Raw genomic sequence first — 14,629 nt, forward strand, 5'->3', positions numbered from 1 at the left:
CCAAACAAAAATATATTGATTTACCTGTTGTTTGATTGGGGCCGACGATTCAGTCACTCGAGAATCCTAAGGATGTGACAAAATATGTAATAAGTGTGATTTTCATTTAATCCAGCCCAATACATTAAATCGAATCAGACGATATGTTTGTACGATATAGAAGTATGAGCGTTAATGAATGAGGGGCGGGCAAGTTGGTTCCAAACCCCCAAAATCCACCGAATCATGTCAAAAATACGGTAAAAAAAATTTCAAGGGATGGACGTAGATTCAAAAGCCATCCCAATCCCTTGCGTGTGCGCATACGGTGATGGAATATTGTCAGTTATTGCTATCGTCATAGGAGAAAAACAAAATAGTTTTTATTCCATTTCGGTTTATCTTTTATCCCTCTATTGTTTTAACTATTCCACACTCTACATAACTTACCAATGAATTATTTTCCCTTTTGTTTATTTAATTTTCTTTAAAATTCCCAAGAGTCGTTATGATCGAGGGGTAGCCCGCTTGGTTTTGCAGTTCATATAATTGACTTACCAATAAAGTGAACATACCACTCGATGCCTTTTTTCATGTTCTCTACGAACGTGATCGCTTCTACCGCAAATTCCGACTTAAGCACATTTTGACCTAACTTAATCTAAACTAGCATTATTATAAATAATTTTGGCACTGAGAAAATGTAGTGTTATTTTGTTGAAAACGAACAAGAAAACGGCACTGAGAAAACGTAGTATTATTGTGTCAAAAACAACAGATAACTCGTACTTTAATTTAAAATTTGACCGATAACTCATGCTTTAATTTAAAATTCGTCGTTTTTAAGAGCTCAAAAAGTGCAAGCTCTAAAATGTGTGTTAGAAGCGATTATAATATTCGTAAAGAACATAGAAAAAGGCATCGAGTGGTATTTTCACTTTATTGTTAAGTCAATTATATGAACAGCGAAAAATTTACCCACCCGCTTTGGAAAATTGTGCACACCGGGTGGCATGGGCTGTGTGTGAACGAATTCTGCCGCGCGTGGTGCCCAATGAATGACACTCTAATATGTGTACCAGTGGTCGAGGAGCAGGGAACCCCTCGGTTATGGCAGGCTTTTATAAGGCGATCGTTTTCGGAAGGTTTAGCGTTAATTCAAAAACTCAGGCAACTGACTAGAATTTAGGCTAACATTAACTATAATGCAAAGACTTAACTGAGATGTTTAACTAAAATGAATTGATCAATAAGACTACATACCCAATAAATTATGGAGCTCATCATCAAATGTATTTCAATAAATAAAATAATGAATCCGTTTCATATTACCAAGTAAAAAGTTTCACAGATCAAATTGTCTTCAATATCGATCTTCCTGAGAACACGACAATACGCAACGCCGGGAAAGAATTGCAGAAAGGAATGGTAAATTATCAGAGTTAGATAGATATACTAAAATAATATCATTTTTAATGCTTAAATTTACATAGCTGTGACTCTGGCACGTACGCAGGGGGGGGGGCTTCGGGACCGGGCCCCCGAAAATTTTGTGAAATGTTTAATTTCTCCATAGTTTCTTGGGAATTCTGGCAAAAGTAGGACATTTATTAAGAATCTGGATACATGTGTGAAGCCTTTTTTGGGGGATTTTACAGCATACAATTATCCGGTCAAGTCACTGCCCAATTATTAACCCATTTTTTGTCTAACTTTTTACCCTCTTTGAAGTAATTAGCAATTGCACTATTATTTTTTTGAAAAGAGAGTTTGCTTTCCACAGCAAAATAGAATTATCCTTGATATTAGGGCGTTTATCCCCCCCCTTTTATTGATAAAGTACAGCTTTCAATGGATCAATTTTGGAAACTATCATTTTTCATTAAAATCTACGTTTTTGCAATAGAAGAACTAACCCCCACAACACCCATATTGCACTATTAACCCTGAAATTTCCCTTTCAGTGGAATATAATAGATGAATCACTGGTTCTAAATCGCTAAGAACATAACCTGAGCCTAAAACGTACTTTTGAGGCTTCAGTTTTCTTCCTCCTATCCGCTACAATACTACAGATTAAAGTTAATCTGTATTTTCCGATATACGTGCTTTTTGCATTAATAAATAAAAAAGTGCTACTTTATAACTGCTGTTTCGAAGGTTTTGCCCCCCCCCCCAAAAAAAAAAAAAAAAAATTCCTGCGTACGTGCCTGCTGTGACTTCAATTTAATCTACAAAAGAAATAATTTTGGTGGCACAGAGTTGTTGCCTTTCAATTTGAGACAGGCGCTACAAATCTAGGCAGCACTTGTTTGTTAGCATCACAGCATGAACACGGTTGCCAGCGATGTTACTGACACCGCGGTATACTCCGGAATGTATAAATTCTGGTGATTTCAGTTCCAAGATATAACCAGGATAATTTTAGAGACAGTTTATAACCATTGGCAAATGTATATATGTAAAATATCACTGATATAACCTGTTATGTTGAGTTCGTTCAATGACATAACGAACAATGTAAGCTCAGGTGAATATTCCTAAGGATGATATATATATATATATATATATATATATATATATATATATATATATATATATATATATATATATATATATATATAACGAACTGCACTAAAATCAATTCTTGATACTCAAATATATAGGCCAACATGGATAAAAACCTTTACATTTTATTTTCCCGTCCAGACGACCTGAAAATTATTCCTTAAATCGCACGTGCCAGCGATAGGATGATCCTATAGTCGCCGATCAGTGATGATAGGGTGCTGAATGATCAGATGAGTCCCAAACTAATCGCCAGGGCTTGTTCCACCATATCTCGTCAACAATATAAACAAACAAGCACAGTATCTTCTTGGTGACTTTTTTGGTCCTTGTACTTGAAGTACTAATCACTGATCACCAGGCGGCAAGTGTCACGTATGGCAGAAGTACTACCCGTGTTAGAAGGTATGGTGTGGCAGAAACATGCACCTCAAAGTAGAAAAATACTACAGGATGTAAACCAGGAGACGAAGAGTGGACGATCCCTGGCTTATTCTATAGTCTATTTAATTTCTGAGCGACTCAAATATACAAAAAAAATCAATTGTCGTTGATTCAAGATGTCGTGTTTCCAGTGTGCAAACTCTTTAAGTCCTTAAAAAGAGGAAAACTATCCTTTTTAAAGCCAAAACTGGTGACGAAATGTTTCATTTCTTCGTTCCAGAAAGGCAATTAGTACAAAATACCAATCAGAGCTCCTGGAACTAAATCAGAAATGTAAAAACCTAACCTTGGTAACCAAAGGCTATCCTTATCCCGAGCCTAGCCGAAAAGTGACTTTTTTAAGACAATATATATCAAACTAAATTAATAATGAATTAAGCATTATCTTTATTATTCAATTATTAAAAGGATCATTTTTTACCCATGTTTTGAAAAAAAAAAATTAGGTATTCACCATATGAAAACGGAAAACTATTTGAACTTTCAGCACAAAAATGAATTATTCAGATGGTAAAGAATACTTCAACACATTTTATAGGACAACGATCAATGTGTTGCAATAACGCTACGGTGAGGGGTGAGGAGATTGATCGTCCCCACAGGGAAAAGAATATTTCCTCTCTTTCATTATATTTTGAATATCTTGAGAAAAGAGTCATAGAGTAGCATACAGAATCAGAAATTTGGTCTTAAAATTCCTGTCTGGAAATTATTAGTACTATTAGTCGGTACTTGCGTGGAATTTGTACCGAAGAGGGGAGAAAACTCCGAAAAAATTAAATAGGACAATGAAAAACCCAGGGAGAATCTTTGATATCTTGAGATTACAAGGGAGGGAAATATCCCCTACCTACTTCTCATGTATGTGCCTCCCACTATGGGTGACCAAACGGGACCAGTGATTTTTCTCTGAAGAATTTTATAAAAGAGGTTTCGAATAACTTTTTATTTCTTTTTTTTGTAGTAAGAGGTCGGTTCTTACTTTCATTAAGCGAGACGACAAGAATTTTTAATCTAGAATATCAGCAATTCCAGAATGCTGTCGGAACTTCAGATATTGACTGCGTACACACACAGACACAAAAACGCACGCACCCACGACAGTTTTTTTTTTCGTTTAAAAAAAAAAAAAAATGTTTTTCCCATATAGACAAACATTACTACAGAAAATGGTTTATTGAAATATAAAAAGGTTCCTCGAATGAAATCAGAGAGAACCAATAAAAATTTAAATAAACACAAATATCCAGTGCATGAAAGGGGTCACTCCCCCTCATTACGCTGAAATTTTTCTTGTACTTTGCATAAGCATTTTAGGTACGTTTCTGTTAAACGAACCACACTCAAGAACTACGCTGTGTAATATCTGACAGAAAGCGATTTCCTCTCTAGGATCGGTTATGATTTGCTTATTTTTTAGTGAGAAAAACTAAGATGTATGTGTATTTTAATTAAATATTTAATATGTAGAGGTGGTTAGGGGCTAGGTATTTAATATAATGCGTTCTGCACGCCCTGCTTTCCATAACTTTGTTGTAGTTCCCATAATTTTGTTTCTACAGTACTATATTATCATAATGTTTTGGTATATCAAACAGTTCGTGACAACGAACTGTAGTAAGGAGCGACCCGGCTCAATAGTAACCGAAACTCTAAAAAACTAAATTTCGATACCAATAGGTACATCAAAAGAATCGCATTTTTATGCTGATTTTAAATATAAAAGTTTCCCATCAAGACCTACGAGCCTAAGAAAATTTGCCTTATTTTATAAATAGAGGGAAGCATCCCTTAAAAGTGAAAGAATTTTAACAAGAATCACACCATCAGATTCAGCGTATCAGAGAACCCTACTGTAGAAGTTTCAAGCTCCTGTAGACAAAAATGTGAAATTTTGGATTTTTTGCCACAAGACAGATCACAGATGCGTGTTAATTTTTTTATTTGATGTGTTTTTTTTCAAAGGTGATTGTATCAACCCAGTGCCCCTAGAATGCCGTGGGAGGGCTCATTCTAACAGATGTTAAAAGTTCTAGTGCCCTTTTTAAGTGACCAAAAGAATTGCAGGGGGCCTAAGACCCCTCCCACATTAATTTTTTCAAAGAGTCACCGGATCAAAATTCTGATGTAGCTATATTATTAAGCGTAGTCGAAAAACCCAATAACTATGTCTTTGGGGACGCCTTACAAACCCATAATCCCCATGGGAGGGGCTGCAAGTTACAAATTTTGACCTGTGTTTACATATAGTAATGGTTATTGGGAAGTGTACAGACGTTTGCAGGGGGATTTTTTTGGTTGGTGGAGGGGGTTACATGGGGGGAAACTTTCCATGGAGAAATTTGTCATGGGGGAAGAGAATTGCCAGAAAGGGGGAGCAGAATTTTCTAGCATTTTTTTTTAATGAAAAAATAAATATAAAAAAGTTTTTCAACTGAAAGTGGGAGCAGCATTAAAACTTAAACGAACAGAAATTATTACGCATATGAGGGGTTCACCTCCTCCTAATACCTCACTTTTTAAGCTAAAGTATTTCTAGTAATTTCAACTATTTATTCTATGGCCTTTGTGATTCAGGGATTGGGAGAAAATTTAAACTTTAGTGTAAAGAGCGAGGTATTGACGAGGGGCGAACCCCCTCATTTACGTAGCAAAAAATACGAATATAGAAGTTTGTTACGTAAGTTAATTCGTAAATTACGTATATTTTTACTAATAAAAACGTTCTTAAAAATAAAATAAAAGTTCTAGTTGCCTTTTTAAGTAGCCAAAAAATTGGAGGATAAGTAGGCCTCCTCCCCCGCTCCTTTTTTTCTTAAAATAGTCCGATAAAAACTATGAGAAAGCCATTTAGCCAAAAAATAAATAAATTAATATGCAAATTTCATTTTAATTATTCATGTGCGGAGAGTCAAAATCGAAACATGCATTAATTCAAAAATGTCCCGAAATTAAATAAAAAAAAACAATTTTTATAATTAAAAGTAAGGAGCGATATTAAAACTTAAAACGAACAGAAATTACTCCGTATATGAAAGAGCCTATTCCCTCCTGAACGCCCCGCTCTTTACGCTAAAGTTTTTTACTGTTTTAAAAAGTAGAGATGAGAGTTGAGAATAAGATTAGGGGGTACACGGCCACCTGACAAAAGAATAAAACAATACTTTTAATTTAGGACTATAGTTTACTTAGTAACGGTAACTGAGAAGGGGTACCTAAAATGCTATGTGGGTAAGAAGGGGTACAGTGTATAAATAAGTTTGAGAACCACTGTATTAGAGCATTCATTTTGAATATTTGAGACTTCAAAAAGGCCAGCTTTACCATAAAGTAACGGAGTGGGGTGGAACAGCCCCCTGATATACGCACAGGAAAACTCGGTTTATGAAATTTTACTCGTTTATGAAATTTATTACTCGAAAATGAAAACTCAGGCCTAAAACAAACAATTTCTCAGCCCTAAAGCACCACCCCATCCTCATAAAAAAATGTTCACTCAACTGGCAGCAATAGTTGATGCACAAGTATCCAATACTGTTAGATGATTAGCGTTGCTGTACAAACAATTTATACTAAATTATTGTTTATTTTGCATGGCCTGTATTTAGGTTTAAGGAGGAACGTGCCACCGTGCGGCACTATGGCCTCCAGAGGTTTCCTACATGTTGTTCAACAGTTCTAAACCGAGTGGCATTCTCATAATTTACATTTTGCACGAAAAAAAAAATAATGAAAATATCGTAGTAACTATTGCAACATGAAATGTAACGGTAATGCTAAGAAAGAAACGTCAAAAATTAATCAAAAACTTAATTTCTGCCAAATTTGCATGACAGGAAGAAAATAGCTAACGATCTGGCTATGAAAGTTCGAATAAGTATTAATAACAGGGCTTAGGCGTCTCCAACTACTTCACAGTGGATGACTGCAGTGAAAGAGACTGGAAACGTGGTTCCGACAATCACTCTATTCTGATCTAATTAGGCACGCTAACTAACAGTGCGAATCTCCACCAGCTGATTTTCTATTCACAAGGAACAAAAAATGACCTGAAAAAATGTGCCCTAGTTCCACCATATAATGCGCAAAAAACTGGAACTTATGTTTTAATCAAGAAAAGCCTCAGCAAATTGAACCAAAAATAAGCTGAAAAAATTAACATTGGCAGCAGTTACAGATCAGGATGTCGCTTGTATGTGGTTCGTGTCTCCTACATTGCCTACCATTTAGCCTATTTCCAAGGACCATTACCGCAGCTGTCCACGACGTGACTGATCGCACAACCAATTCTAAGAGCAAGTATTGTGCCGTTCGGTACCAAATATTACGTCGTAACGTAATTTATGGAGCGAACAATGTCCCTCCTCTAGTTTTCAGACACAAGTGAAAGGCGTTGGATCGTATATGTTTTGATAGAAAATAGGGCTTCGTCAAACCATAAGGTATGTTTTTGGCTTCATTCCAGGTACCGCAAAACGTCAACTATGAATCTCAATCGATTTCTTTTTCTAGTGGTTGTGTTTTGAGTTCGATGCGGTGTTCCAAAACAGCCCCTAGATGGTGTTTATTGATAATTGTCCATAAATAGAGAAAAAATGAGCATATCTCTATGTCAAGAATCTGGTATAGAAAAAAGTTAAGGGCACGCCAAGGGTTGTTGTTCTGGTATTATAGTATAACTGATTGGTTATGTTTCTTGACGAAATTGATAATAATGAGCAACCCTGGCCCCACAAATTCCCTTTAATTTTTACTCCTTTTAATATTCCCTTTTCGTTCAATAAATTCCCTTTACAGGCCCAAGAATCTATGATTGCTTTTTTCCAAGTGTTTTGACTTCGATACAGTATCCCAACATAGCCCAGACAAGGTAATTCTTTAGAAAACAAGCTGTTGTGCGACAAGCTTCCAAGCTTACCGTATTTGGTATTAATAAATAAAGAAATAAAAAAAAATAGAGAACTTAAAGGGATAATGGATTTATTTCTATTCCGATAACAATATATGAATATATATATGAATACATTGAAATGATGAGTTACAGTAGTCACCATAAATGCAGCAGCGTCAGTGTGAGAAAGAACGCATTTTATGTTCTTTAATTCGAACACATTATATTTTTCTTTTATCTGTAGAGAAAGGGCTACCCAACGAATATTCTCATACCATATGCTACAAACTATGCTTTAATCATAATCAAATCATAATCAAGGAGCGACCCGGCTCAATAGTAAACGAAACTCTATAAAACAGAATTTCGATGCTAAAAGATATATCAAAAGAATTGGATAAGATATATCAAAAGAAAAAAAGATATATCAAAAGAAAAAAGAAGTCTTATCAAATTTAGTCTTTATCATCAAAAGTAACGAGCCTGAGAAAATTTGCCTTATTTAGGAAAATAGGGCGAAACACCCCCTAAAAGTTATAGGATCGTAATGAAAATCACACCATCGCATTCAGCGTATCAGAGAACCCTATAGAAAATATTTCAAGGTCCAATCTACAAAAATGTGGGATTTCGTATTTTTTGCCAGAAGACTAATCACGGGTGCGTGTTCATTTGTTTTTTTTTGTTTTTTTTTCCAGGGGTCATCGTATCGACCAAGTGGTCCTAGAGTGTTTCGAGAGGGCTCATTCTAGCGAAAATGAAAAGTTCTAGTGCCCTTTTTAAGTGACCGAAAAAATTGGAAGGCACCTAGACCCCCTCCCACGCTCATTTTTTTCCCAAAGTCAACGGATCAAAATTTTGAGATAGCCATTTTGTTCTGCATAGTCGAAAACCATAATAACTATGTCTTTGGGGATGACTTACCCCCCACAGTCCCTGGAGGAGGGGCTGCAAATTACTAACTTTGACCAATGTTTACATACAGTAATGGTTATTGGGAAGTGTACCGACGTTTTCAGGGTTTTTTTGTTTGGGTGTGGGGTTCAAGGGAGGAGGCTATATGGGAGGATCTTACCTTGGAGGAATATTTCATGGGGGAAGAGAAATTCAATAAAAAGGGCGCAGGATTTTCTCGCATTACTATTAAAAAAACAAAAACAATGAAAATATAAACATGGAAAAGTTTTATTCAATTGAAAGTAAGGAGAAGCATTAAAACTTAAAACGAACAGAGACTATTACGCATATGAGGGGTTCTAAAAATACTTTAGCATAAAGAGCGAAGTATTTATCTCCTTCTAAATACCACGCTCTTTATGCTAAAGTATTTTTAGGAGATAAATACCTCGCTCTTTATGCTAAAGTATTTTTAGTAATTTCAACTATTTATTCTACGGCCTTTCTGATTCGGGGGTCATTCTTGAAGAATTGGGACAAAACTTAAGATTTAGTGTGAAGAGCGAAGTATTAACGAGGGGACAAGCTCCCTCATATATATAATCAAAAATATAAGAATATAAAAGTTTGTGACGTAAGTTAATTCTTAAGTTACGTATATTTTTTATTAATAAAAACGTTCGTTAAAAATTAAAAGTTCTAGTTGCCTTTATAAGTAACCGAAAAAATTGGAGGGCAACTAGGCCTCCTTCCCCACCTTTTATTTCTCAAAATCGTCAGATCAAAACTAAAAGAAAGCCATTTAGCCAAAAAAAGAATTAATAGCTAATTTCATTTTAATAATTTATGTACGGAGAGCCAAAATCAGACATGCATTAATTCAAAACTTTCAGAATATAAATAAAAAAACAAGTTTTTTGAAATGAAAGTAAGGAGCGACATTAAAACTTAAAACGAACAGAAATTACTCCTTATATGAAAGGGGCTTTTCCTCCTCGACACCCCGCTCCTTTCGCTAAAGTTTGACTCTTTCTCGCAACTCTACTTTTTAAAACAATAAAAAACTTTAGCATAAAGGGCGGGGTGTCGAGGAAGAAAATCCCCTTTCATATAAGGAGTAATTTCTGTTCGTTTTAAGTTTTGATGTCGCTCCTTACTTTCATTTCAAAAAACTTGTTTTTTTTATTGAATCTACATACTATCATCTATTGATATTAGTTAATTATTCCGAACACACTCAAGAATTTTGATCTGTAGGTCTATAAAAGCCGGTTTCATACTTAGGTGACAGAATGTATTGGACTTGTGTAATTTGGGCTATATATTTACACATTGCTGGAGGTATTGACGATAAATAACTTTCCAATACTGTTAAAAAGCAAAATTTGGAAAGGTCATCTAAAAAGTTGCCAGTAATTTTGCATCACCTTCTCCTTTAGAGGTCATGCTTGTGCATCGCTGCCATGGGCAGGGCAAGTAAAAATCAAAGTGTGAAATCTTCAGCTCAGGTCATGGTGACCGAAAGGGCTAATATTCCCCCTGTTTGCTGTTTGGGCTGTTCAAATTAGAAAAAACAAATCCTCTTAAAGAATTGCAGTTGGCTTATGCAAATTGAGTCGTAAATGGGACAAAATAAGAACATATAAATAATGTGTATCTTTCAACTAATACACAGAATAAAAAATATACTAACAAAAGCTCTGGTGTTTTAGATTTACGTAAAGAAATACCTGGAGTGAAGAAGGAGTATTTCCATAATGTAAATTACATCTGCAACAAGCACTTTCATAAACAGCAATGCCTCTGCATTTATTTATTTTTTACTTGATAGAAAATAATATAAACAGATAAGGAGGTATTTACTTCAATATGCAGAATAATTGTAGCTAACACATTTTGCATAAAAACAAATGCTATCAACGAAGTGCACTTGGGTTATGCAAATTGAACCGTAAATAGGACAAAATAAGAATATATAAATAATACATGTATCTTTTAACTGATACAGAGAAAAAAAATATACTAACAAAAGCTCTTGTGTTTTAGATTTACGCAAGGAAATACCTGGAGTGAAGGAGTATTTCCAATATGTAAATTACATCTGCAACAAGCACTTTCGTAAACAGCAATGCCTCTCCATTGATTTTTTTTTTACTTGATAGAAAGTGATATACATAAATAAGAGGGTATTCATTTCATAATATGCACAATAATTGTAGCTAACACATTTTGCATACAGACCCGCTATACTTCAATAATGTGGAAATATATAGCCCAAATTATATTAGTCCAACGCATTCTGTCATCCGTCACTTGTCTTTGTGGCTAAGAAACTGGTTTTCTTAGATCTTACATTTGGATCAAGAACTTGAGTGTGTTACGAAAAATTAACAAGAACCCAAGCATTTTATCCTCTACAATAAACTATAATAGCTACCCTCAAATTCAATCATCAAACTAGCTACCCTCAAATTCAATCATCAAATAATTCTTCATGTATAAGAATTCATATCAGCGTCTCTTCGTGAACATTTAGAATATTTGCGAGGTGACATGGTTAAGATGAACATCTGCGATTTTTGTTTCTTTTGCTGTGTCCAGGCTTAAACATCTTTCAATAATCAATTGGTTAAATTTGACGCCATATTTTTTCAAAGGGAAATTGGATAAACAAAAGATAAAGAAGCAGATAGAGCGGCTCTTTTTTTTCTTATCAAATGTTAATGGCAGAACCAGCCCATGTCGATCGCTAGATAGGCCTATTTACTTCAGGAAATTGGCAAACAATCACAGATTAAAAAGGTTAGTATCTTCTTGCAAATATACTATTGTTCAAACCGAGAGGTCAGTCACTTTCCATTACCTGGTGTACATCTCAGAGTGCAACGTGGGCAGCAGAGTTCCACCACGCGGGGTTCAGTCCCTGCAACGCTTGGCACGATTTTATCATGTTTGGCACGCGCCAACTGATGTACGTGATTTATGAATTTCAGTACCCCCTCAGTTCAAACATATACAGTCATTATATACCACTCCAATAATACGGCAGTCAAGACCGCCTTGGCAACGGCAATACAGAATATGCTGACAGGAATAAAATAAATAAATTAAAAAAAAAACGGAATTTTGGTACTGTTCGATTGTTTTTATTTTATATCTAAAATCTAGTAAACATTGGCCAATTAGAATATTCCTGGAAGATAACAGAGCTTGTGCGCATCTATCGCTCAATTAGGTTATATAAGACGAACAGATATTAAGTGATATAAGATACCAAATGAAAAACAAATAGAAATTCCAATGAAAAAAACGAAGCCAAACTTAAATGAACGCAAATTATCAGACTGAAGGGAGTTGTTGCCGTTCCTAAAACCTAATAAAAGGCTAGAGCATTGTTTAAACTTAACTGAAGATTAAATATATTTTTTTAAGTTGAAAGATTTGTTTAATCAATTTTTTACTATACATTAAAAAAGAAAAATTGAGACAAAGTCAAAATGTTGCTTGTTATTTCAAAAGAAGGATTAAAGCACTAACAATATTGACTTCTCGTATAACAATAGACTGAATTGATTTCAAAATTTCTGCTAAAAGGCAAGTTATCAGAAGAGAGTACTGTTATTGTCCTTGAAATGAAGGTTCGTTCCACTATGGAGCCGGACGTACAAAAAAATATGGTCGTGAGACCACAAATAAGCAGTGAGCAAACTAAAATCTCGCTGATCTTCCAACCGTTAAAATACTGAAGGCTTTAGTCATCAGAAATTCGAGATTTTAAGCTGATTCACAATTGTTTTTTTTTTTACATCGAAAATGTAATACCGCTTAGTTCAAATTATAGAGGTTCAAATATATAGACTGATTTAAAAACGGTTTAATTATTTCAAAGTGGCTAATTTTCTTAACGCTGTGTGAGCTAAACGCCTACACAACGGGACGATTTTCGGCTAATTGATACCACCGTGCTTGATATTAACATACATCTAAACAAGAGCTAAGAGCTCATATGGCACTTGTGACGAGGCGAGAAGAGCTAAGAGCCAAGAGATCATATGGTATGAGCTCTAACAAAATTCTATGAATCAATAGATTGATTTAAAAAGGAAAATAAGAGGCTTAATGCCGGTCAGGATTTAAAATAAGAGCTCTGAGTCACGATGTCCTTCTAAATATCAAAATTCATTAAGATCCGATCACCCACTCGTAAGTTATAAATACCTAAATTTTTCTAATTTTTCCTCTCCCTTTAGCCCCAGATGGTCGAATCTGGGAAAACGACTTTATCGAGTCAAATTGTTCAGCTCCCTGACACGCCTACCAATTTTAATCGTCCTAGCACGTCCAGAAGCACCAAACTCGCCAAATCACTGAACCCCTCCCCCCAACTCCCCCAAAGAGAGCGAATCCAGTACGATTCTGTCAATCACGTATCAAGGACATTTGTTTATTCTATCCACCAAGCTACATCCCGATTCCTCCACTCCAAGTGTTTTTCCAAGATTTCCCCCTCCAACTCCCCCCAATGTCAAAAGATCTTGTTGGGATTTGAAATAGGAGCTCTGAGACATGAATTCCTTCTAAAAATCAAATTTCATTAAGATCCGATCATCTATTCGTAAGATAAAAATACCCCAATTTTCACGTTTTCCAAGAATTCCGGTTTCCCCCTCCAACTCCCTCCAATGTCACCGGATCTGGTAGGAATTTAAAATTAGAACTTTAAAGCACAAGATCCTTCTAAATATCAAATTTCATTAAGATCTGGTCACCCTTTCGTAAGTTACAAATACCTCAATTTTCGAAATTACCCCCCCCCCCCCAATTCCACCAAAGAGAGCAGATCCGGTCCGGTTATGTCAGTCACGTATCTTAGACAGGTTTCTATTCTTCCCATCCAGTTTTATCCTGATCTCACCGCTTTAATTATTTTCTAAGATTTCCGGTCCCCCCAACTACCCCCCCACCCAATTACGCTTGATCCGGTTGACATTTAAAATAAGAGATCTGAGTTACAAGGTCCTTCTAAATATGAAGTTTCATGAAGATCCGATCACTCCTTCGTAAGTTAAAAATACGTAATTTTTTCTTATTTTTCAGAATTAGCCCCCCCCCCAATAGAGCGGATCCGTTCCAATTATGTAAATCATGTATGTAAGACTTCTGCTCTTATTTTCCCCACCAAGTTTCATCCCGATCCCTCCAATCTAAGCGTTTTCCATGATTTTAGGTTCCCCACCCCAAACCTCCCCCAATGTCACCAGATCCGGTCAGGATTTAAAATAAGAGGTTTGAGACACGATATCCTTCTAAATATCAAATTTCATTGAGATCCGATCACCCGTTCGTAAGTTAAAAATACCTCTTTTTTCTAATTTTTCAGAATTAACCCCTCCCCCAACTACCCTAAAGATATCGGATTCCGGTTATGTCAATCATGTATCTAGGACTTGTGCTTATTTTTCCCACCAAGTTTCATCCCAATCCCTCCACTCTAAGTGTTTTCAAAGTTTTAGGTATCCCCCTCCCAACTCCCCCTCCAATGTCACCGGATCAGGTCGGGTTTAAAATAAGAGCTCTGAGACACGATATCCTTCTAAATATCAAATTTCATTGAGATCCGATCACCCGTTCGTAAGTTAAAAATACATCATTTTTTCTAATTTTTCAGAATTACCCCCCACCCCCAACCACCCCAAAGAGAGCGGATCTGTTCCGGTTATGTCAATCATGTATCTAGGACTTGTGCTTATTTTTCCCACCAAGTTTCAACCCGATCCCTCCACTCTAAGTGTTTTCCAAGATTTTAGGTTTCCCCCTCCCATATCCCCCCAATGTCATCAGATCCGGTCG

At 35.7% G+C, this 14,629-nt stretch overlaps 1 protein-coding gene across 10 annotated transcripts in view; it reads right to left on the reverse strand.

Moving 5' to 3' along the window:
* LOC136031654 (centrosomal protein of 290 kDa-like) overlaps window positions 1-14,629 on the reverse strand; it is a 182,882-nt gene that overhangs the window by 116,415 nt on the left and 51,838 nt on the right. Inside the window, exon 1 of one of the 10 annotated variants that reach the window (XM_065711319.1) lies at window positions 1,243-1,454. The exons of 8 other annotated variants lie outside the window; for them this stretch is intronic. In XM_065711319.1, coding sequence (XP_065567391.1) covers window positions 1,243-1,266 — 24 coding nt within the window. In that variant the 5' untranslated portion in view covers window positions 1,267-1,454. Of the gene's footprint in view, window positions 1-537; window positions 1,202-1,242; window positions 1,455-14,629 lie in introns of those variants that run through there. One more of the 10 variants, XM_065711320.1, reaches the window with a different exon arrangement.

This window comes from Artemia franciscana, chromosome 10, assembly GCF_032884065.1.
Source record: "Artemia franciscana chromosome 10, ASM3288406v1, whole genome shotgun sequence".
Lineage (NCBI taxonomy): Eukaryota > Metazoa > Arthropoda > Branchiopoda > Anostraca > Artemiidae > Artemia > Artemia franciscana.